Raw genomic sequence first — 25,405 nt, forward strand, 5'->3', positions numbered from 1 at the left:
GACAAGAGTGGAAAACTTTTAACATGCTCCCCTATGGTACTGAAGACCATGATTCCAGAGGGTGAGATTCTGAAAGCTGTTTAAAGTTGTATGGTAAACAGAGCACGAGCTCTGGCTGGAGACCCATGTCCTGGAGAACCTTGGCTCTGCTCCTGGCCAGTTACATGATCTTAGGTAACTCACTTAACCTCTCTGAACCTGTTTTTCCCATGTGTAAAATGGGGGACCTTTACCTCATAAGGCTGAAATAACATGTATGCAGTCTTGGGCAGGTAGTAGGCACACAGTAAATGCTCATTCTTCTCAGGATTAGCCCAAGAGGTGAAGCAACTTGCACAGGGTCACAGCTCCAAGTGAAGCCGTAATCTAAACTCGAGTCTCCTGCTTCCCAGAACCACATTCCTTCCCTCCAACTCCCTGGCAAGGGCGGCTCCCGACACCACCATTTTGTCTTCTCCCAGGGCAGGCGTCTGGCTGCTTGTCAGTCACCGGCCTTGGGAAGCCAAGTGCTGACTAAACACAGGCTTGAGCAGGAGGGTGGAGCGAGGGGCTCTGCAGGGACGAGCTGGCTCTCGCGCCCCCTCCCCTGTACCCCCACCTACAGCGATGAGCTCAGAGCGGCTGGCGCAGCAGTTGCTGACAATTCAAAACTTCTGCCCCCTCTCCTGGGACGCCAGTGGGTGACTCGCTCTCTGAACAGCAGGCGTGACCAGCGAAGTCACCAACCCTGCTCCCGCCCCTCTCCTGGGCCACTGCTTCTGCTGGGCCCGGAACTGGGTGTCTGTTCGTAAATTGCCCCCAGGGACAGTTACCCGCAGCAGCTGTGCTCGGAACAACCGTTGCTTCCTGGGTAGGTCATTTTTTTGGGTCAGAATGTAAACCCAGCCCCCTTGCCTAGGAGAGGGGGCGTGCAGCAGCCTAAACCTTTTATCGGATTCCATTGTAAATCGTTCTATTTAAGGTAAGTTGCTTGGTCTGAGAGGCAGACAAGATGCCGGCCAGATGTTGGGAGGCAGCATCAGCATTCAGCCTGTGCTCCTCTCCTGCTTGGCACAAGGAATTGCCAGCAGCTCATCTCCCCTAGTCCCAGCACATTCTCCGCAACTAGCTGAAGGGAGCCTGGGGATCTGGGCTTCTAGGTCCCCCAACTTGGGTTTCCTCCTAAAACAAAATGGTTTCTGGTCTTCATCCCCAACTCCCACACAAGGGTGCACTATCCACACCCAGAGGCCTCCTGCCGTCTGAGCCCACCCACACTGGACCTCCCTCCAGAGGTCTGGCCACCACCTGTGGCTCTCAATGTTGCCCCCTTCTAACCACTTCTCCCATTAAAAACACACACACATACATACATACCAGAGGTGGCTGGGTGGCTACAAAGACTTTATCAAATTACTTAAAATGTTGGCATTTTTGTATTCGCATCTATACATAGTTACATGGAAACTTCAGGTCACTAGGGAGCTAATGTGGTGCACACAGCCTGGCAGGGAAGCAAATGAGACCAGGCTTGGGGCCACAGGGCTCTAAAAAACTGGACATCCTTCTAAGGACCTGAGAGGAGGAGGGCCAAGGGAAAGGGTCACTGTAGGGGTCTGGCTTAACCCCACTGCTCAGATCTCCAACTGCAGCCCCTTTCCCATCCTCAGGGAAAAGAGACCCATTTTCAGAACCCTGATGTGGCAAACACACGTAAGAGTCCACTGGAATAGGTCCTTATAAATATGTTTATATCAGAGAAAGAAAGGCACTTTGGGAGCTTTACAGCTCACTCTCCTACATGTTCATCATTCTAGACAAAAAGTAAAAATTGGTTAGTTTCTCAGGTGAGTCAACTGAGTAGAGTTAATACAACAACATTGTTCCCTAGCCCTCACTGAGGCACAGAACAAGGCACATCCCTGGGAAACACCTGGTCCCCAGGGTCAGCTGGACCCCAGTAGAGCTCAAAGGCTGATGCCCCTAGGAGGCCTGATACATCTCCTGAGCAAAAGCCCCTGGCCTTAGGGCACTCCCCCATCCCCAGGCCCTGAGGTCAGGTAAGGGGGGCTGCGGTGGGAGGCAGGCTGAGAGCAGAGCTGGGACATGGTGGGAATGCTTAAGCAGGGTCACCAAAGCCACAGAGACCTCAATCTGTCCAAGCTGGCGCTGCAGAGCCGGAGGTTTGGCGCCACGGGAAGAGATTTCACATTAGCCCTGACAACACCGCCTCGGCTTTGTGGTGACATTGGCCAGGGTCGTTTCTGAGGGCGTTCAAGCTTCCGGAGGCGAGCCAGAGCTTGGGCTGGCTGCTCTGAGCCTCCAAGGGGTCAGGAGCCTGCCCTCTCCCCAAGGCTGCTCCTTTGGAATGTACTCATCTCACAACCTGGGCAAAGCCACCAGTCTCTTCTGACATTGCCTACTGGAAGCCGGGTCCCTGGGCCACAGGAATGGGGACAGGTCCCCTGGGCTGAGCAGTCCAGGAAAGGAGGTGGCTCCTTGGCTTCAGTGCTTAAAAGTCTTTATGGGCCATTGTTCCATACTCTTACCAGCCTCGGCACAGCTTAAATAATCACTAAACTTTGCATTCTACAATTCTAGGATTCCAAAGACACGAGATTACCTGCATAGGGTCCTTTCTCATCTTAGAGGGCTCTGGGTTTAAAGAAGCATTTTTGGGGGTGCACATATGCATAAGAAGAGCCCAGAAGGCCTCTCAGCTGACTGGGTCCGCTCCCCCACCCCCCACCCAGCTGAGGAGGCTTCGCAAGGCCGGCTGCTACAAAGCGCCGAGCTTGGCTGCATAGATTTTAATGAGAGCGTCAGGCAGAGCTGTGCTGTTGCTCTCCGGGACTTGCAGATCATTACCAAACCAGCTGTAGGATGAGAACACAGCACATCGAAACCCTAGGAGGTCACTGAGCTAATGATCTAATCCTACCTTCCGTAGGCAGTGCCCCTCCCCACCCCCTCCTGCCCCCAGCCCTTTCCACGGTGGACTCTGTCCAGTCTAGAAGCCAGGCCAACACCACCCCCTTCAAGGTCAGAGCAGAATGATAGTGAGTGGCAATGGCTCCCCCTTTTTCCGGAAAAGAGCGGGGTGAGGGTAATTTAGTCAAAACCATTAGGCCCAAACCCTGGCCTGGCAAGGCCCCAGGACTCCTATTTGGGAGAACCACTGCCCTCTGCCTGCCTCTCCAGCCACTGTGGGCTGCAGCTGGGGGCACCTTCAATGGCCATTTTAGGGTTTTAAAGAATGCATCTTCAGCTTCCAAAGTGCAAGGTGGAAAGCAATGCGGGGGCACACATGGCCCGGTATGCTCTGCACTAGAGCCAGGTGCCGGCCTTATGCCAGAGACACATGACCTGGGGAGAGGGAGGAAGGCACTCTCCGGAGCAGCCCCAGCAGGAGGGCATGCTGGCTCCTACAGGCTCAGTCCCTGCCTGAGTTCAAGGAAAGAAGGCAGAGGGGGAGTATTCAGCTAGGGCACAGCGGCAGTACCTATGATTACATACTCTCCTCAAGCCGGAGGGGTTTATGAGGGCTTTGGCAATTACTACAACCATTTGCTGTGCTGGGTAGAGACAGATCCTGTTTCTCTTTGTTTCAGGGCTCTGAACGCAGGAGAAGCCAGGAGAAGCCGGTTTCAGCATAAGAGGATACACAATAGTTAGGGCAGAAGAGAAGAAACCTCATTGCTGGCCAAAGCTGACCAGTTTTTTCTGAATAATAGCACCTGTGTATTAGCTCTGGGAAAAGGGGGGAGCGAGGGAGGGAACATCACCGTGTGCAGTGAGGAGGGGAGCTGGAAACAAGACCCAGAGTCCCTCTGCTTTTCAGCCCTCATGGTTGCCAGGCCCCCCCAGGCAGCTACCTGCCGTGGCTGCCAGCCTGAGGGACTGAAGTTTCTACAGTTGGCAGAACCTATGCTAAAATTAGGGAAATAAAAGGGGGAGGAGTTGCAGAGGAATTGAAAACAGCACCTGTCAAAGCTGCCCACCCCCTTCCTTCTCTCACTACCTCTGATCCCCCAGAAGGGCAGCTCCCAGGGCCATGTGGTTGGCTGGTGATAGCAAAGGGGAAGCAAAGAATTACAAGAGAGGCTATAAGGGTCTGAGCAGCACTGATGGGCCTGGCACAGGCCCTGAGCCTTCCTGCTGGGACCCCCACCTATGGTGAGGTCTGTAGCAGAACAGAGCCAAGACTGCTCTGCCCAGGCTCCAGCAGGTGCCCACTATTTGGTCCCAGAAAGCACAGGTGACTTGGAATAAGAAACTCTGGGCTCTAGCTCTGTCACCATCCAACTGTGTGACCTTGAACAAGTCACTTCCTATTTCTAGACTTTAGCATCATTAAGAGGGTAGAACCCAAAAGGCCTCATTGTTCTTCTATTCCTATAGTTCCAAGTCTCTAAGCTTGGCTCCTGACAGCCAGCAGAGGCACATATTCCCGTGTCAGGGCTAGTTTGGTCATGGGTATTAGAGGTTAAAAATGGGCTGTGGTGCCTAGAGGCACCTGGTGGCGAGGGAGGGGCATTGAAGGGAGACCAGAACATCACACTCAGGAGTGGGAGCCTGGGAGGAAGGTAACCATCTTAGCCCTCAGAAAGGCATCATTTCTGGGCAGAGGGATCGAGACCTTCTTTAGGGGCTTGATGGCTCCTAGAATAAAGGGCATCCAGACGCAAAAAGGACTTAGCAAAAGGCAGCCTCACCCCACAGATCAGGGCAGAAGGGTGCAGCAGTCTGGCTGCTGGGGCACGTGGCCTGCTCCGCTCTCAGTGCATGGGAAAGGGGCAGGCTGTGTCCACGCAGGCTTTAGGAACAGATGGTGGCTAGCATTATTCGAAGTAGCTGAGGGCAAGGATTTTGGGAGAAGTCCACAGTTGAAAATGGCTCCTAGGGGAAGGTATCAACTCCAATTTAAACCCAAACAAAGGGATCAGCTTTGGGGTTTTTCCCTCTCTTCGATATGCAGTGGGGAAGAGGGAACATTTTGTCTCAAATCCTGACCCTCAGGGTTGGCTTCACAACCAACGGGAGCTGGGAAATACGTGTTGATTTGGAGGAAGCACTGGGATATATCTTTGGTTGCTTCAGGGAAGGCTTTGGCCCCTTGAAATTCTTTTTTTCCTCCCTTTTTTCCCCCATGGGACCAGTTGGGGTAGGCATCAAAGAAGGCAGATAGGAAGGAAAGAAAAGAGGTGGGCAGCAGTAAGAGTTAATCCGACCAGTCGTCCTCATCAAACTCAGAAGAGTCATCTTCCGAGTCGCTGTACTCAACAGCAATGCGACGTGACAAGATGGTGGCCACGTCATTGCCCACGACATCCCGCTTCTCTTGTTCCTGCTGCTCCTCAACCCTGCGCAGCTGAAAGCCTGGTGAGAAAGAGAGAGAGAAGGGTTAAGAAGGTAAGTCAGTCGCAGAATCCATCTAGGACCAAGAAAAGGGAAATGGCCACTGGTGGGTAGAATATGGGAAAGGACAGCAAAAAAGAAGGATCCTCTGAGAAAACAAAGAGGGAAATAAAAAAATAAAGATGAAGGTTTATGAAATGGTAGCCCTGGTGCTGTAAGTATGTCTGAAAGGAAGTCTGCTATTCTTCAGTTTCTAGCTCTCAGGCTGGTGACGATGGCACTTTTCACGAGGCTCTCAGTGGGGACTGGCCACCACAATTCATCCAGTAGGCATACCGCCTGCCCAATTCATTGGTTACCACAGAGCTCTGCTGCCCTAGGTTCTCTCTCCTAGACAATCCTTCAGCTCCTTGAGAATCACAAACAGAAGAAACCACTCTAGTTCCTTGGGACCAGACCCGGCCTCTGACAGAAAGATAATGCCCCATGAGAGCGAGATGATGATGAGGAAGGGGAGGAAGGTAGGAAGAAAGCAAGGAGACAAGAGGAAAGTGATAGGAGAAAAAGGGGAGGAGGAAGTGGGTAAGAAAAGAAGAGAGCAGGAAGGAAGGACATGAAAGGCAAAAAGGTGGAGGACAAGGAGTGACTGAGCCTAGCTGAGGAAGTACCTTTTAGGGCAGTGATTCTTGTTTTTCTCTAGGACACAAAATGGACACAAACACACGCAAAGCTTAAATTTTCAAGGAGTTCAAAGATCCCAGGTTAAGAATTCTTTACTTGAAACCAGGGTGGAAAGAAATCTAAATCTCCATATTTTTGGGGTGAAGTCTTTCTTCAGGCTGATGTGAGAACTGAGGTCCCAATCTCTTCCACTCAGTGAAGGCTATTCCTCGGAAAGGGCACAGAACCCCTTACCCACCCTCCACTCATCCCAGCTGCAGAAAGACAGGGTTTCGTGATCCCGGACCCACCACTGGGATTTACCTTGGCGGATGGCTGACAGCAAGTCGCTGCGGGCATCGCTCACAGGAGGCAAGGAGGACTTGGACTTGGGCATATCGGAAAGTGGTGGTGGTGCGGCAGGCTGGCCATCTACACCACCACAAGGGAGAGGAGGGGACCCTGGAGGGGGGGAGGGGGAGAGGGGGAGGTGGTGCTCTCCCACTGCCACTGCCCCAGTTGGGAGACAGGGGAGGAGTGTGGCAGGAGGTTGGGTAGTCAGCTGCTGGGGGTGGGGGAGGAAGGTGGAGGGGCAGCAAATCAGGATGAGGTGGAAAAGAGGGGGTGAGAAGGTGGTTGTGCAGGGTCGCTGGGGATCCAAATCCTCCAGGTGGGGGTGGGGGTGGGACGCCTATCATTGGAGGTGGAGGCGGAGGGGCAGGTGGTGGAGCAAAGCCAGGTTTGGGGCCCGGCGGAGAGCCCAGAGGAGGAGCTGGTGGTGGATGGCTTGGGCTGACCACACTGGGTCTTTTGAATCCAGCTAAACCAGACCCCCTTTGGTTGTTGTCAGCTGGGTAGCTAAAAGGACAAAGAAAAAAGACCCATCATCACTTTCGGCATGCAAACATCCACCCATAGTTAATCTCTAAGCCTAGGTTCATTTTGCTTGACTATATCATTTCATTTTGACTCAAATAGAAAGAAAAATCTGGGAATGGTTGAGAATGAAATGGGCAGCCTTGGAAGATAATGAGCTTTCCCATCAGCAGAGGAGTGTAAGCAGAAATTGAGATAAACTAGCTGAAAGAAGTGAACTTGGGATTCCTCTATCAGGTAAGGGCTGCCCAAGATCAACTCTTAGGTCCCCCTCAAACCTTTCAGCTCTTCAAGGGAAAGCACCCTCCTGAACTTTCCTCTAAAATCAACGGTCAGTTTAATCCTGCAGCCAGGACCAAGAAGGCATGCAAGAAAGAACTGGAATAAAAATTCAAACACCGCTCACCCACCAGGTTCTGTTCCTCAGGCTATTAACATTCACTAGATCTTGCGAGGGCAGGAAACCCAAGCCAAGCTAACCAAGCCTGAGCAGGGTACAGATTTAGGTGAAGGCACCTTCAGTGTTCATGTGGGAAACTTGAGAGAGACTGGAGGGTCTGAGGGTCAACAGAAACAGGAAATGAATGTGCCAGCCAACTTGACCTGAGTTGAGAGAGGGTTAAGGTGTACCTCTCCTGGGTCAGGTATGCTCGGCTGCAGCTGCAAGGTCTCAGGCCACGTGTGAGGCCGAAGGGCTTCTTTTTTCCACCTTTGTATCTGCCCTGCACTAATAGCTAGCTACTCCTTAGAAAAGCATCCATCTTGGAATTTTCCACAGACTTTAAGCCTCAGCTACATCTGACAGGACAATCAACAGGAAGTGATATGGGAGGCAGGAGATTTGGGAACAGAGGCTTTAAAAGCCAAGAAGAATGGGGCTGAAGGAAGGGGAGCTTAAGCACTGCTTTATTCTCCATTTGAGGAGTCCTCAACATATACAATCTCTGACTGAACAGTGTCCAAGGAGAAAAGTGGACCAGGCATCAGAAAGAAAATAGTAACTGTGAGGAAACACGGAAATCCGAACACTCATCAGAGCCCCTGTCTGCCATTACTTGCTAACTCTTTCCCTGTACACCTCTGCCAGGGACACTGACACATATCAAAATGGACAGGTTCTGAGTTTCATCTCTTTTTTTCCCTTTGTTTCATTTTTTCTGGAGATTCTATCCAATGTGAAATGAACTAGAAGCAACAGGAGAGAAAGGTGACTACTAGGTTCCTAGATAACTGGACAAAGTATCTGATAAATATTTTATGGACAGGTTATATTATACTACTTCAATTCATGCTGAGTTCAGGTATAGCTAGTAGTAAAGAACAGAGTCCAGTCAGGTTGGACTCTGCCTCCTACTAGCTCTGTGACCTTAGGTAAATTCACTGACCTCTCTGTGCCTTGCCATTTACTCATCTATAAAATGGGTACCTTTCTTAAGAGAACTCTTATAGAAACAAAGTAACATATACTGTTTGGCATAATACCTAGCACCTTACAAACACCTGATAAATGTTAATTATTTCTATCATCTAGACAGATTTGCCTGAAGTTATTTTAGTGGTCCCGGTCTGCATTTGGAACTCTTATTTTGTAGTTGGGTAGACGGTCTACCTGAATTCTGCTGGTGGAGGAGGCAAGCTGTCCTCAGAGAAAGGAGAAGGTGGAGAAGTGGAGTCTGACTGTGGTGGTGGTGGGTAGTTGCTCGCATCCATGTTTTCAACAGAGCCAATGCTGCCATTCTGGTACACCGAGATAGATGGATACCTGATAATGAACCCATGCAATAACTGTCATTTACAAAGTCTGAGTGGCACTCTCTTGCTTTCTTAAAAGATCCCACAAAAATGCATTTGATACAAAAGCTATTAAGGAGAAAAAGTAAGTATATTCCCTATATAGTTTCTGTTATACTGAAACTTTATTTTAGGACTAAATATTCTATTGTTTACTATCTCCCAGGTGTTTCTGCTGGATTGTTTGCAGAAATGGAATTCAACCCAGATTATCAAAACCATGCTGTTCCTTTCTCAGTGTTGGCCTTGTCAAACCCAGCAGTTCTTTAAATTCTTTCCCAAATGTTAGGAGCAGCCTATACCCAAATCCCAGTCTGTCTTGTGGCAAAGGGCAAAGCCAAGCCCCAAGGCTAGTGAGGTGCAAACACATGACTGGCACACAGCCTGGTTTTGAGGTCGGCAAGCCTCTGGAGTGCTCATAAGGCCAAGGAGGCATTTGATTGCAAAACCAAGCTGAGGACAAATGCAAGGTGCTGTGTGGTAGTTAGATGTGGTCTCTCTGCCGGGTCTCTTATCAAACAAAATGAGCTGCCAATTAAAGTAGGGTGCTAGGGCTTGCTTCATGAAAACCTGCCCCTCAGAGCACTGTGCCTTGGATGAAAACCTGCCCCTCAGAGCAATGTGCTCTGGCCGAACAACAACAAACCTCCAAATAAGTCCAAATATACCAAGCGGCAGCTAGCAAAAAGTGGCCTGTTCTACTTCACCCACCCCTCCCCCTTCTTTCCACCATTATTGGGTTCTAAAGAACGTATCTAAAATAGACCCCTGGGAAAACAGAGTTGGAGGAAACTAACTGAATTAAATGATGCTCTGATGTGGAAAATCCCCAAGGCCTGGACTCCTATAGGCTTGGCACAGCTCTTATAGGTTTGCCAACAAGCATGTCCAGGTAGACCAGCCATGCAGCCCAACCACAAACCTCCTGGTCAACAGAAAAATGGGAGGCAAAATTCTCATTTTTACCACCCCCATTCCACCAAAACAAAAACCACACACAACACCTCAAAAAACAAACATAAAATAATTGGCATATTCTGAATATGCAAGCTCCTAGCCTTAGAGTCACTGAACCTATGACAAGGGCCTGTCTGAACAGGATAGGACCATGGAATAAAATGGCCCTTTTACTGAGATGAAGGTAATGGAGGTACCCTCAGGGCTGATTTCCCTGTGGAGAGAAAAGTTCGTTTTCTTTCTCGTCATCTTCATCACTCTTTAAAACAAATCTCTTAATCCAGGAAGAACAGTGTCAGAAGTGTCAAGATTTTTAAAAGTCAAGATTTTCATGGTAGAGTTATTTCTAAAACTCAACTCTTTCCTTTTATCATTCCTAGACTCCCGGTATGGGCTGGCATGGTTCTCTGTCAGCCAGGATGCAATGAATTTAGGGGAAAAACCAGGGCGACATTCATGCCTAGCAGTCGTGGTGACTTGGCTTTGAATGTCACATAGGCTGGACACCAGGAGAAGCATCAAATCAAGCTTTAAAACAATCCTCCCCCACCTTCCCTTTAAACCTCTAGTGGGATTTGGTATTGGGAAATGGGGTCAGACTGACATCTACTATTTTTCAGTGGAGATATATAGCCTCAATACTGGCTAAGTGACCTTTCCCACACTGTCTCTGAGGTCTGCTTTCAGTCCCTTGGCCAGCCTCTCTCCTGAGACGGGCAAAAACTGACTGAAAAGTTGCTCTGGTGATGCGCTCAATTCTCTGCCTCGCCCTCCCCACTCCTGTGAGATGCCCAACTCTTAGGCACAACCTTCAAATCGAAGCTCTGGAGGTGAAGGGCTCCCAAGACCACTCTTCTTCCTTTTGCAATCTTTCCTTTGAGGCCTTGACACGTACCAGTGTCTGTCAGAGTAAGGGCGCTGGAAGCCATGGGCGTTCTTTTCCAGAACACTTTGGTCACCTCTTTTAAACTGCTTGCTGAGTCTTGATTTATTTAGCAAGTTTTAATCACCATATGCTGCACTTTTAAGTAGCTGATTAACAGTAGTATTGATCTAAGTCATACAACTAGACTTCAGGGGCTGTTAAAGGTGTCACACCAGAGCTGTCAGACTGTTGCCCCCGAGTCCCCAGCCCCTTCAAAAAATGATACTCAGAGTATAAAAGCACCACCTACCCAGAAGGTCCCAGCTTTTCTTTGGATTCCACAAATTCTTGTCCCATCTTCATTTTCTCCCATTCTTCCTTACGTGTCTTGATTTTACGTGGGTTTACATTCCCTCGATTTGGATTATCTTTCTTTTCTTTCTATAATGAAAAGAAAAAGAAAATTATTTGTAAAACATTTTCCAAAGTTCTTCATCAAAATTCCATCCACCTTCACGGATGCACACCCGAGAGAGGAACTGCCTAGACAACGTAGAGTAACTACAGCATTTATAGAATTACTGAGTTTGGAGTGACCTAGAGGTCTCCTAATCCAAACCATAATTCTGGACTCGAACACATTTGCTCAATTCTACATTCAAATATCTCTAGGAATTAGAAACCTACTACCTCTTTGGGTAACTCATTCATGTTTTTGAGTAGCTCTAATGGTTAGAAAGTTAGTAAAAGCTATTTGTTATTTGCTCTGCCATAAAGGTCAGTCAAGAGATACTTGAAATAATGACAGCTGTAGATACGTGGGGTAGATATAAGGACATAGTTAATAAAGAAAACAAAACAACTAATGAAAAATTCTTCAGCTTGTACAGCTGTACTAGCCCCTGGTGCTCTCTTGGGACTCCTAGCAGCCATGCTAATGGGATTGTGAAGTTGCAACTGGTAGGTCCCATGCTTACACACATCACTGGGAGTCTAAGGAAGGAGGAGCATCTCCCAAAACTAGGCCTATGCTCTCGCCTCCACCCCACTCCACCAGTAGTGAAGGTGTTAAATTGCTCCTGTTGCAAATCAAACACTGTAGAAGCTAGTGCTGATCTCTGAGAAATGAGCTGCAAAACTGGCAGGAAAGGGACTAGCTTAGCTCAAGTGTCCAGCAGAGTCAGGTGCAAATTGCAAGAGAAAGAAATGGTGAATAGAAAAGTCAATTTCTAAAACTCAGCCTGAATATACTCAATTGTTAATAGCGCTGGGGGGAACACACACATTTTTGGTGTGATTTCTACTTTCATCTTGGTTGTGCTTGGACTGGACACATTTTTTTTAAGAGTTTCACCTGGCATCCAAGCAAGCAGCCACTCGGAATGATTACTTCACATAAGACTGGCTTCCTTTTTATCCCCCCTCCACAATCGTGCTTACTGATGTGTAGAACAGAGGCCCCTTTCCCCTCACCCTATGCTTTCTCTTCTCTTTCATGATATCCTTGGTGTCCTGCAGCATCTGCTCCTTCCAAAGATCAAAGAAGTATGAAGGGTCTGTGTAGAATTTGAGTGCCTCTTTCCCATCGTCCCTGGGATAGAAATGAAGACAAGTGGCTGTCAGTACATACATGAGCTCCTAACCAAATCCAATATTCCAAATACCTACCATTTAGCAGTTTTTACACTCAGGAATCAAGAAGTCATTCAAATTGATTGCATATTTCCTGTCCCATACCAGTATTCCAATGCCCCTTAAATGCCACCTCTTTTATTTAGCTGGCTTTTTAAGAACTTTAGCTTTACTTTCAATTCCTGGTAGAGAAATGTGCATGGTCAGGGCAAAGAATGGGCTATAGCATCAGGGATCCTGATTATTTCTAATGGTCTACATGGCCACAGACATCTCCCTGAGGATATCCTGATATTCTGGCATATCAGAGGGGGTTTCTGCCACTGGTTCCCTTTCTCTGCATCAATTCTCCTGGACTCTCTAGGAAGCATTAGTGCTTCCCACCTACCTGAAACCTGTGCACACCTGTATATATGTATACATAAATACACATGAATGTATATATTGTGCAGCTGTTAATCCTCTATAAAAACAAATAACCACAGCACTCCACTTTTCTTGCTTCCTTCTAGAATAGCTTAGCATCTGCCCACTTCCGCAACCACAAGGGGGCCCCACTGAGAAGATAGCCAGATGTTTTATGACCCATGATTTAATTACCATCTCTTAGTGGCTGTGACGGGGTACAGAGTGAGTTACTGAGTGTCGATGTAAGAGTTATCTGCCAGACTCAATGATCCTGGTTGGAATCCTGCACTTTGGTATAAGTCTCTCTCACTTTCCAGAAAGTATGTGTTTAGGGGGTGTACATCTATTTTAACACCGTTCTAAACTAAAAAGAATTGGAAAGGCAACTCTATTTCCTGGTTACTAATCCTATCACAACACACAGAAAGCATTTCTAAATCAAACACTAATGATTTTTATATTAAATCTTGTTTTAAGTTAGCTGTACCTCCACTCATTTCTGTTAGGCCAAATTCAGAACACTGAGAGGAGAATGTTAAAAAGGAAAATACCATTATCTAAAGAAGAAACTTGTCTTAATATGTTTACCCTATCCTACCGCACAAACCCTATACCATATTCTGTTCAATATTATCAGGCGTGTACTCCCTTCTGCCCCACAACTCTTCTGCCTAAATCCAACTAAATGATAGAGGCTGCAGTCAAATCTCTGTCCTGCTATGCTAGCTAGCCCCTTTGAAAGCCAAGGGACAAACATAATTTCACACAGTAATAACATAGGATAGATGCCATGTACTTTCTCGATATCTGTGTGAGAAGCTTCCAGGCTCCCTGGATCAGGCTGGTGTCCCTGAATTTCACATACACACAAATTCTACTTTGCAGTATACCCATGTCTCACAGAACATATCTGCCTCTAGCTATCTGTAATTACTTTTTACCTGTTCCAAAGATATTTGTGATGCAAGCAAGATAAATATTCACTTTCTGGCCCTGCTCAGTGGTTATTTGCAGGATGATAACACTACTAGCCCACTACAGGGGAAGGGCTTGAAGTTGTCTATAAGGCTACCTGCTTTTTCAAGTCCAGCTATAGCAGTGTAGGTCCTGTTTCAGAGGGGAATGTTGAAAGGATGTTTAAAACAAAGTGAACGATACTCATTTGGAAAAATGCCAGTTACTCCTTAAGCTTTAGAAAGACCCCCAGGGCCCAGAGCAGCCAGTCCACAAGGCTGGCCCCACTAACACGCCCAAACATCTGGTAATCTCGTGGTTTCCAAGTAAGTGGGAGCCTTGCTAGAATGTTGCCCCTGGGATGCATGCTATAGGACTGCCTTGTAACAAAGTCCTTTTGGTTCTACAATAACTAAATTCCTTGGATGGAATCCAAGATGGACCTGGCTTATACCAAATTAAACTCTGTAGCATGCAATGCTATAGCAAACTTTCAATATATATTACATTTACTATGAATTTCAGAAAGCAAACAATAACAGGTGACAACTGTTTATGTGGTAAATGTTAGCTTCTGCTGCCACAAGCAACTCTAGGGTAGGTAGTAAGCTTTCAGATACAATTCTCTAACATAAACAATATCTTTAAATAAAGACAATCTAATATTGTTAACCACAGGCCAAAAAAAGGATCTGGCCAGATTACCTGTATGGGGTAAGATTGTTGAGAGGTGGAGGAGTATCACAAGTGTTGTATGTTTCTAAGACAGGTACCGGGAGAGAGTTTCTGTCAAAAAGCTTCTGGTCTTGAATGGTAGAGCTTCTGAAGGCCTTTCGGGTGTTGATTCCTTGTAGTGACACTGAGAGAAGATGGAAGGCATTAGAAAATGGACGACAGGCTATTTGAGCAAACACTGAGTCACACCAGTCGGAGAGGCCTCAGCTGCTACATTTCTTGGCTGCGGCTGTCTGCAGCCAGGTTTTTTTCCTTCTCCCCCTCTGGGGAAGCCCCACAAGGCTGTCAGCAGCCCAGCCATTTCACGACTGAACAAAATGAGGCAACACAAAGGTTTACTATGTGGCCAGATCTACCAGGCCTCTCCTTAGGAGGAATGAATCTTCCAAGTACTTTTATGGTAGCAAAATAAGACTGGGGGAAGGGGACTTTGAGAAAGAGGGAATTGGGGGAATGGGAGAGAGGGAGTGTGTGGGAGTGTGGTAGAGCTAAAAAGGTTTCTCTACACCACCCAGGCTTGTGTCATTTCAAAGCAGAACTCCATAGGTCTGTGATTTCTCCCCTCACTTTTTTTTATAACTCAGAAAAAAAACTCTTAAGAAACTGCTCAGCAGAGCCTGCAAATGCTGAGCTCAGCTCCCTTACCCTCTTCTTCCTTGGGATCCAGCTGAGTGACTTTAACTTGTAGGCGGTCGACCCTCTCAGCAAGGGAGCTTACCCGAGAGGCAAAGGTATTTGCCTGAATAAAGAGCTCTCCAAAAATGTCCTCTGCGTATTTACCTGAAAGAGCAAAGAAACCAAGTCACTAGTGCATAAAAGTGACATAAATGGTCAGAAAAACTGGCTGCTAAAGATCATACTCCCCACCTCCCAAACAACCCCCTCCCAAGATGGTTTGGGTTATATGTAGGTGCTTGCTTTTGGAAATAGAGACATACCCTCCAAGCTTGGGCGTTCCGCATATGTTCTATAACAGTCTTCTTGGCGAACTCTAAACAATCACAAAACTCAAAGGAGGCTGAATAAAATCAAAAAGGTGTAATACAAAAAAATGAATCCTGGAAGGGTAGACAATATGTCTACACATTTGCCTATAGCCCTCAGCTCCTTGCTACTCTATAAAAGCACCTTGTAAAATGGTTCTGGAAAACAGATTGGGAGTTAGAAGGACCTTCTAGGTGTCTACAATTAACGTAAAAAATAAGAAATTACATCCTCAATGGAGCCTCAAAAGTACATTGAACCACCATGATGAGTTGTAGTATCTTCGAGGAGCCTTGAACTTATCAGCAACTCACAGCAGAGACTTATAACTTCTTCTAAGGGGTGAAAAGGTTATTTTATGTTTTATAACTTACAACTTTGAAAGTCTTTGCTCTAGGTTATAATCCTTCAAATCTACATCTCAGGGAACAAATAAAAAGCTGAAACTTTCAAGCCCTCCCTGAAAAACAGCATACCAGTGGTTCCTTTCCACAATGTCTTGTTTTTTAGAAAAAGAAAAGAGTTTCATAGACTTCAATACTTTCAACCCTGGAATGCAAGGAGAATTTGCAGCCAAAGAAACATAACAGCAATTTGATGCTACCTCCATATTGTCATTCCAAGCCACAAAGCACATTCTTGCTACGAATGAAAAGTGGTGCATACAAGCAAATATACCATATGAGTTTCTTATTTGCGAGGTGAAGGCTGGCGTAAGTGACTGTGCTCAACTAAAAGATGATTTCTTTGCGAACTATTTAAAGTAGGCTCTGATTTTTAACTTTAAACTTCATTTATGCTTAGTCTACACTTGAGGGGGAAAAATTAGTATAAAAGGCCAGAACTGCACCTTCAGGTTGAACTGTGGCTCACCTTCCTAGCGTAACCTGGAGAGTAAGGACAAGACCAATCAACTGCATATTTTGAATTGCTGGTAAATTTAGTCAATAAGGAGTTTCTAATCAAGGAAAGGAGCAAGTCTTTGCATACTGAATGGTTTTGGGATCTAAACAGCTATGGGAAGCTCCTGGGCTCAAAGGACTGAAATTGGCTAACGAGCTGCATTTCTATCCTGCAGGTTGACAATCCTATCTGATCCCTGCCCATAATATGGCTAAATTCCTATTAAAAAACATAATGTATCATGCTCATCCAGGTAATGGAAAATTACAAGTAGAAGGCTAAAGCTGAGAAACATGCGATATTATGTGTGGAAAATAAACCAGGCTCAAAAACCATCCAGCAGGAGGAAAAGAAAACCCCAACTTAACTTACCTTCAGGTCACCAAGAGAGTACCCACGATTTCCCGCTCCTCAGTGAAGGGAGCAGTGATAATGGGAGTGGAGGCTTAAGTGTGGCACAATGGTTTTCAAGATAAAATCTTACAAAGAACCCCAACACATAAAAATGGTAACACTGAGAATGGTATCTGAAGGAGTGAGGTAGTGTGAAAGCTTCCCCACTGTCATATCACGCCAGGCCCTATGCATACTTAAAACTACAAGATGATACAGAGAAGAAGCAGTGGACTTCAAATCAGAGAATATGGATTTAAGTCTCACTTCTTCCTATTTATACCTGTGTACTCTTCAGCCATCTCTTAGCCTTAGTTTCTCCATCTGTAAAACAGGGATAACTATATCTACCTAAGTTGTCACAGGATTAAATGAGCTAAAAATGTAAGCTGTTACAATGAGCTTCTTCCTTATACTGCTCAACCACAACAGATGATTTAAGAGTGTGAATATCTAAATATCTTAAATTGTATGCTTAGAGGAAATTTTAAATATAAGTCCAGTCAGTAATTTGATAGTCTCTATTCTTCAAGCACTAAAAATTACTCCAACCTCTAAAAACAGAAGTGTGATACTTATACAGGAGAACACCAAAATGCCTTGTTCAGAGTTAAATTTCACTCATTCAAGGCAGACTCACCATCACATCAGGACATTCATAAATAGATATCACATTTTGCAAAAGATTCCAGAAACGATCTTTTTTTTTTTTTTTCCCTTAGCAGTAGAACTCTTCAAACAAAATTTTATGTGGAATTGGAACAGGTAAAACTGATTTTTTAAAAATGTGAAGCTACTCTTGTTGAAGTCTGAGTGGGAGTCTTAGAGTACCCCCACCTCCAAAGGCATGGCCCCATCGCACTCAGTTAGAAAACCCAAGATCACAGCATGATTTCTTAATGACCCAAGTGGGGGTTTCACCCTCCTGGGTGGTCAAAAGTGCTGGCTGGCTGGTTGTACCTTTATTTCCTAAGATATGGCAACCTAAGATGTAAAATACCAATCTCACTGCACTAAGGGAAAATAAGAATTCTGGATATGCTATGATGGAGCAATCCACGGCTGTGGAATTTTTAGTTTTGTGCTTTATCCATTCCATAATCAGACTTTCTCTACTAGACTGAGCATTTCTGGCTACAGTACAATACATGAGGCCAAGGTCATGCGCTTGAAGCACATGTGAACCCATTCCTGTGCGTCTCTCTGCTAAATGAAATCCTAGTATCTTTCAAGGACTGGTTCAAATATAACCTCTTCTATGAAGCCTTCCTTGACCCTCCTTATCCCCACCTGTGCTCCCACTTCCCATAGAAAGTATTCCTTCCTTCCCTGCATTCACTGTGTACCAACAGCATGAAATGGTGGAGAGAATATAGGCATGAATCATTCAATAAACATTCACTAAGCTTCTACTGGGTGCCAGGTACTATACAAGACAGATAGTTCAAGGACAAACAACACATGATTTCTACCTTCAAATTACTTTTTAATATGAGATATAATTTTCAATATAATGTGGTTGGTAAGAATACAGGCATGTAGTAGGCACTCAGAGGAGCGCACTGATTCCACCTGGAGGAGGCAATCCCTGAGCTAGGCCTTAAAGATCAGCTACCAGGATGGCAAGGGGTCTCCCCAGGCAGGAGGAAGAGCCAGGGCACTACATGGAGGCATGAGAGTATGGTCTGTCTCAGAGGAACTACAAGTAGTTGATAATTCACTCTTTTTCCCTTCCTCCAACCCGCTCCCCCCCCCCCTGCCTTCCCTTCATCACTCACACAATTTCTTTCCTTTTTTTATTTTAAAGGATTCTTTTAAAATGATTATAAAATGGGAGAAGATGGATTACAGAAAAGAAAGCTGGAAAGGAAGGCAGGTCGTGAAGGCCAAGCCCAGGAACTCAGATAATTTCATAGTGAGGAACAGGGGAGATACATAGTTTATATTTGTATTCTTAGTTTAAAAACACGTTTTATATTACAAACGTTAACACAGACTTAACTTTTAAAAATTCAAACAACTCAGAATTATAAAAGATTTTTAAAATGTGAGATTTGCATTTTGGGCAGACCACTTTGGCAGGGGTATAGATTTAAGATTTATAAGATTTTTACATTCATAGAATTAAGGGGATTGATCAGAAAAAGGGAGGTCAAAGGGAGGCTAGGGCAACAGTTAAGATGAGAGTCAACAAAGGTCTGAACGATGGCAGAGGCCGCAGAGACCTAGAATAGGGACTGAGATGAGATAGCCTCAGGAAGTCTGACTTGCCTCACGCTGGTGGTGGTGTCTCTCTAGGCAGGTTACCTTGTTTTTCTGAGCCTTCATTTCTTCACCTGAAAAATGAGAATACTACCACCTACTCTCATAAGATTACTGAGAGGATTACAAGGTCCTATTAAAATCTGGCATAAACTAGGAAACCAACAAACATGAGTTCGCTTCTCACCCTCTCCTCATTGTCCCTTTAAGAATGATTTATTCCTGTCTCCTCTGGTAGATTATGAACTCCTGGAAGGCAGAGACCATTTCTTATTATCACTGTATCCCCATAGCATCTGGCACATAAAACATGTTCAAAACATGTTTATAGGATGAATAAAGGGTCAGTTAGCCCCACAATGTAAGGAAATCTTGTTTCTGTAGGCAGAAGCTGACCTCGGCCTTCATCTCAGCTTCTTTAAGATAGGAGTGGTCTGATCACAGTGAAAGAGTGAGCAATGGCATCCATCAACACTCCCCTGGAAAAACACCTGAGAGAGAGCATAACTCCTGCTGAGTGAGAAAAAGAAGCATCATTAGCTAGATGTCCTTTGTCCTATGGAGAAGGAACCAGTCTATGATTGACTTCTACCCATTTGGCCTTCTTAGGGTGACAGAAGCAGAAATGATGCTTTTAAGAAGCAGTGAGGCTCTCTGCAGCCTTCATGTGGTTACTTGTCAGCCGCACTGCTGTTGCACTGCTGTCAATGTTCCTTTGTGTAAGACAGGCACTGGCAGGGTTTCATTTCTTCGTGACGCCCATCCAGGTTTCCCTAAGCCCTGGATTAACTGAGATGGTCTCTAAGCTAGGTGAAGGCTTAGGAATCTCAGAACCCATACATCATCTGGTCACAGAGCTCTGTTTCCTCAGGCCCCTATTTTAAAGGCAGTGTCTATTACTGTCTGGGGGAATGCAGGCTTTCTTGATATTCCACTGCCTTCACTAAGGGCAGTGATGCGGTAGAAGGGGTGTCTGAAATAATTCACACTAAGATGCCTTTGCTAAGGAAGATCACTAAAATGGCATTTTGACGGAGGTTCTTATGGGAGCTGGAGTGGCACTAGACAAATGCACAGCCTATCCAAGCATCTGCCCTTCCCATACCTCGGCTTCAAGCAAGCAAAGTCAGCTTGATTCAGAATGAAATCCAAACCACATGCATGTACCTCACCCAAAGCAGTCTCATTTATACTTGCCAATTAAAAAAAAAAATCCAGTTGAGCTGGCTTTCTCTCAGCTCCAAATCAGACTGGGCTTACCCCCCATCTTCATCCCAGAGAAGAATGGCTCCAGCTACAATTTGTGTCACCGTGTGCTCACGCAGCTCACAAAACTCCCAATACCCCAGAGACTGCAGAAGTAATTTGTACCCTGAACTTGGACCTGGGGGCTTGCAGCACAATTAAATGTGTACCAGGGCAGATAAGTCAGCCGGAATCTCTGAGTGCATGTTTGCTTTACTTCTCTTTGGAAATAAAAGGAGGGGTGTCGGGTAGATAAAGACTATTGGCACATTTGAGGCTTCAACAAAGTCAGGCTACATCGAACAGCTCGTGCAATTACAGGCACATTCCCCAAACCAAGATACTGCTCTGTGAACCTCCCACTTTACACACAGAGAATTCTGCTCTGTCATTCCATCTGCAGTTTCTGCTGCAGCCCTTCCTGCCACCCTTCCCACAGATTTCTTTTGAAGCAGGTGGAGGGAGAGGTGGGGGAACCTAGAGAATGGTGGTAGATGAAGAAAGGGCTGAAGGGAAGGATCTGTACTAAAAAGGAGCCTCTCTTTGGAGGGGGGTGGGATGCATTTTCACATTACCTAGGGAAGGCAGATGGGGGAAAAATAGGAACACAGGAGGAGAAGGAAACTAAATAAAGAGCACCAACGACCCCTGAGGGCAAAGCACAGGCTCTCTGCGGCACTCACTCAGGCTGCCCAGCTGTCGGATGACATTTGCCAGGGTGATGTTGGTCATGCATTCCAGCTCGCTTCTAACGCTAGGCAACGTCTGACGGCACAGGTGCCTTGGCTCGATGTTCCTCGTTACTAACGGCATGGTGGACCTGCTTCAGGCAATGTTCTGAATGATGAAAAACAACCTAAAAAAGAAATAACAGGAAAGTATTACTCAACCACAAATTCCAGGCACACTAGGGCTCTGTGAGCCTTTTTTTTTCTTTTGACTTGCTCTGATCTAAAACAGCTTTAAAAAATCTTCTCTCCCCCAATCTTTTTTTCTTTTTAAAGACTTCTCCTCTACCACCACCATGCCCCTCTCCCCTTTTTTTGAAAGGTTTGCTAATAGAAGGCATGCTGAATCAGTTGGGAAACTCTGAACCGTTGACTGCTAGCTGAGGTACACAGGCAGCATAAAAACCTAAAAATCTCAAAATGACAACTATGCTCCAACCAATAAGAGTCTCCAGAGGCAAGGAGGCATGGTCAGAAAACAGCCCATTCAGCAGATCCTAGATAGTGCAGATCCTAGATGGTGCAGATCCTATCCTTGGTACAGATTCTGTGCATAACCAGGACAGATCAGATTCTAGACAGTCAATTACAAGAATCAAAAAAGAGCTGTCATCTGTTAATCTCCACAAAGAAATTAAGTTGCCAATAGTGATTCCATTGATCTACATCAGGACATAACTTATCCAGTTCTTCCCTGATGGAGGGCTGTTAATGTACAACTAAATACTAGTTGCCAGTATCTATTAACACTACTAAAGTTTAGTAAATTGACAGAATGAAAGAATATCAAGGAAAATTTTACATGTTCAATATGTCAAACATGATGCAGAGCAAACTGAGCTTGCTATAAGATTCCCTAGTCCTTTCTCTTCTACCCAACAGCTCCCTTTCTCCCATCTGGTTCAACACACCTGGGCCAAAAGGCTCTTGAGACAGCAGGAAGTGTCTGGAGCAGATCAGGAAACCTTCCAGTTACTGTTTCTTATCCGGTCGGCTGAGCCTCTTTCCCTAGGAAATCCCCCAGCACTTCAGGTTCATGCTGAGCTATTGTTTTAGAGTTAGATTACCAAATTCCTAGCTTTACAAGGATAGGAGCAGATTTTAGTCTCAACAAAATGGATATGACGACTGCCAAGGCACACTGGGTTGTGGTCCTATATCCCCATCTTATGAAACTAAAGATATCCAAAACCAATCTAAGGATTTTCATGCTAAGGAAAATGGCAAATTCACTTCAAATAAAAAGGTGAAACTTAAAGGAAACATACCCGAGTCCCCAATATTGCAAACTCCTCTTAAACAACAAAAGAAGCAAAACAGGTTTACTTACATCAAATCTTAAATCATCAGTTCATCACCAAAAAAAAAAAAAGTTGATTGTAAATACAAAATGCTTAAATCAAGCTAAATATCATAGATCTTAAAAGTGAACCAACATATTGTCCAACCAAAAGTTTAAAAAAAAAAAAAAAGCCCTTCGGGCTCAAAGGGGGAGTACAACCCTTTGGAACAGACTGCTCCTTGTTATGGACATTCTGATCTGCTAAGAGTAAAAATAAAACAGGAAGCCAGCAGCTTGGGGAACAAGATTTCCTGTCACCAACAGCAACAGCCCAAGAACCAAGAGAATCAGCTGTTTGCTCATAACTTTGAACCTCCCTTTAATAGTCACTGTGTGGCAGCTGTGCCTATCTTTGGGGTGCAGAGGTGTTTCCTGAATATTTGTCTACTGTCAAAGGAAATAATTTTCATTCCATTCCTCTAAGTTCCCCTTTGACTCAACAGGTTTTCTAACCCAAACTCTGGACTTTCCCTTCCAGTATAACTCTTCTCTTACTTAAGGTGAAGGGTACCAGATACTAAGATGCAATCTTTAGGAACTCATGCTGAAGAGAGTTTAGAACAGGAAAGGAGCCAGGGGGTTACAAAGAAAAGAACTTCACAGGGCTCTGCACACCATCATCTGGACACCCGTATTTCAAGCTTTCTGGAAGAACCAGAAATTCAAACGTGCGGTCAGAGTGGTTCCCTCCATTAGCAATACTTTCAGTCTTGTTCCAGCTTCTCAGAGAGCTAATGGAGCTGCATCTCATTGAAATTCTGTGTTGAATGTGGCTACTGACAAGTTATTCCAGAAGTTCTCCCTGGACACCTAATGAAAACAGGATTCCAGATGGCTAGGTAAATGTCAGACTGGGGATGGTGGTGGGGTGGCAACTTTCTAACACCTTGATACTTTGGCATTTATACCTTCCCAAGTGGGGTTTACCAAATTTTCAATAGAAAGATGCCTTCCTCTTGCCAAAAAGGTACCTCCTATAACCAGCTAAAGAGTACTCAAGAAATGACAACATCAATAATCATCAAGACAATTAGAAATGCATATCTGCTACTTAAAAAAATGGTCATTTAATATGTTTCAGAGCCAACAAAGAGAGACATGAGTCTCTGTTATATGGAATTACCCATATCACTGCTCATTTTTGTTTTGGATAATCAAGGTTACATTTTGCATAAGAAATATGGAATTATGCATTATCTGAACCACAATAATAACTTCACCAAGAAAAAAAAATCCTATGTTCTGGTGAAGATAAACTTAGAAATGGGCCAAGACTTCTAAGTTCTTGACACTCTCAGCTCAGCTTCAAGTTGTGGAGTCGAGACATTGGGTTAGTACACTGACTCTAGCTGTGTGATATTGGGCAATTTTCCTAGAGAAATTAAATAATATAACATATATAAAATGTCCACTACAGGGCTAAAAAAAAAAAAGGTAGTTATTTGTAGTTTCACAGATCCTAGTCAAATCTTTCAGCAAAAACAATTTTATTTATTGACAAATATTTTAAAACGCTTTTAACCCTGCTCTTATTATGCAGTAGAATGCAATAGTCACATATATTTAAAGATGAAACCTCAGACTTCAATGAAATTTGGTGGGGTTTTTTTCCTGCAGGTTGCTCCCAGTCATGCTTCTGGACCCACTAAAGAACATACATTGCTCCCTCCTGCACTCTTCCACACTGGGTTCCTCATCTGAATCACAGAACAAACAAAATGATTACAGTGACTATATTCTCATTTCTAAAGACTGTAGATAACTAGCACTATTCCAGAAGCTTTGGAGAAAAGTTAATACATTACAGTAGATGTCTAATGACATCAGGGTTTAATTCACTCATGGAAATCCAGTTGAGAAAGACTCCTTTATCATCAGTAGTCATTTAGTGGAAAATTTGTGGAGCACTGGGTGTTGACTTACCACTGAATTAAGGAAGTGACAGGGTCAAATTTGCATTTTAGACAAATCATTCTAACAGATGCAAAGAAGTTATATTTGGGCAAAAGAAGGCTGGAGGTAAGATCAGTGGGAAAACTCTTCACAGGCTAAAAAGGAGACAATGGAAATGGAGAGGGCCATCACAGCTAGCAAATATGAACTGAGAAACCACAGACAGGTTAACAGGGGTGAGTCCTGATATCTATAAAACTCCTGATAGTCTGTATAGTTATACTCACAAAGTTATAAAATGTATGTTTCTTTATTTAAAACATCATGGAAAGAGCTAAATGCTAGTGCCAGTCACCGAAATGAAGAGAAAGTGAAGAAAGTAGTGGTTCTTAGCTGAGAAAAGTTTTGAATATACGTAAGAGTGGAATGCCTTGTTTTTACAGAATCAAAGGAAGGGTTTTTTTGTTTGTTTGTTTTTGTTTGTTTGTTTCAGTTATCCTTTACTTTGATTAAGGAAAGTATATGCTATACTGATATTTGCTAATTTGGAGATCTGAAAAGGTCTTACCTTGGGGGATGTTACATACGAAAAGAATTAAGTTAGAATCATTGAAAAGATAAAAGTTACGGGGAAGTAGATTTCAATTTAGTTAGTTCCTTTTAATTAGAGCTGTCCTATATTAGAATAGGTTCTCCTTAGAATTTATGGGTTCCCCAGTACCATCCGCTGGATGACCAGCTATCAGACATGTTGGGGTGGGGCTGAGGGGCATTCCTAGACTGTTAAAAAAAGATGATGTTGGGAGGTCAGATTGGATGACCTAAATCAAAGATAATATAATTCTCGCTCTGGGCTTCAGTTTCCTCATATGCAAAATAAAGGGATTAAGCTAGATGATATTTAAGCAGCTCTAAAATTCCTAGATTTGCTTTTACCTAAACTGCCATAACCTCCTCACCTGTGCAACATGTTTCCACTTGCTTTGTGAACACATGGCCATAAGCAGGTATAGAGACTAGATAGGGGTGAATCATGGTCATGAATCAAGCCCTTCTGTAGGTGTAGATTCATTAAGTTACCAGAACATGCAGGATCCAGAATGGTCCAAAGGACATTCCACACACAGCCCTGAGGTTAAGTTATTTACACCCTGGGAGGCTCCCAGACTGATCTGGGAGTTGGCTACCCAAAAAATTAGCTTTGGACCACTTCCAGACATCCAGCCAGACTCAGCAGCAACCACCATCTTTACCCTTGGCTATTTTCAGCCTAAGGGACTTGAGAATGAGTCCGAGGACAAATAAAAGACTGCAGGTATCCCTTCCTAGCCATGGCCCAGCTGTATACTGACTACTCTAGACTATCAGTACCATAATGGGATTCATGCTTTGAACTGACAACTGGATGAGGTGTTGTTTAAAGTCCCTTCAAACAGTATG

General features: G+C 44.8%; 1 protein-coding gene across 1 annotated transcript in view; it reads right to left on the reverse strand.

The window, feature by feature from the left end:
* Positions 1-1,362: 1,362 nt before the first annotated feature.
* WASF2 (WASP family member 2) overlaps positions 1,363-25,405 on the reverse strand; it is a 64,664-nt gene continuing 40,621 nt past the window's right edge. Inside the window, 9 exon segments of the mRNA XM_039854620.1 lie at positions 1,363-5,358; positions 6,322-6,478; positions 6,480-6,855; positions 8,483-8,635; positions 10,797-10,927; positions 11,960-12,077; positions 14,186-14,339; positions 14,861-14,995; positions 20,686-20,858. Of these exon segments, the coding sequence (XP_039710554.1) occupies positions 5,201-5,358; positions 6,322-6,478; positions 6,480-6,855; positions 8,483-8,635; positions 10,797-10,927; positions 11,960-12,077; positions 14,186-14,339; positions 14,861-14,995; positions 20,686-20,815 (1,512 nt within the window). The 5' untranslated portion in view covers positions 20,816-20,858 and the 3' untranslated portion in view covers positions 1,363-5,200.

Source organism: Pteropus medius, unplaced genomic scaffold, assembly GCF_902729225.1.
Source record: "Pteropus medius unplaced genomic scaffold, Ma_sr-lr_union100, whole genome shotgun sequence".
NCBI lineage: Eukaryota > Metazoa > Chordata > Mammalia > Chiroptera > Pteropodidae > Pteropus > Pteropus medius.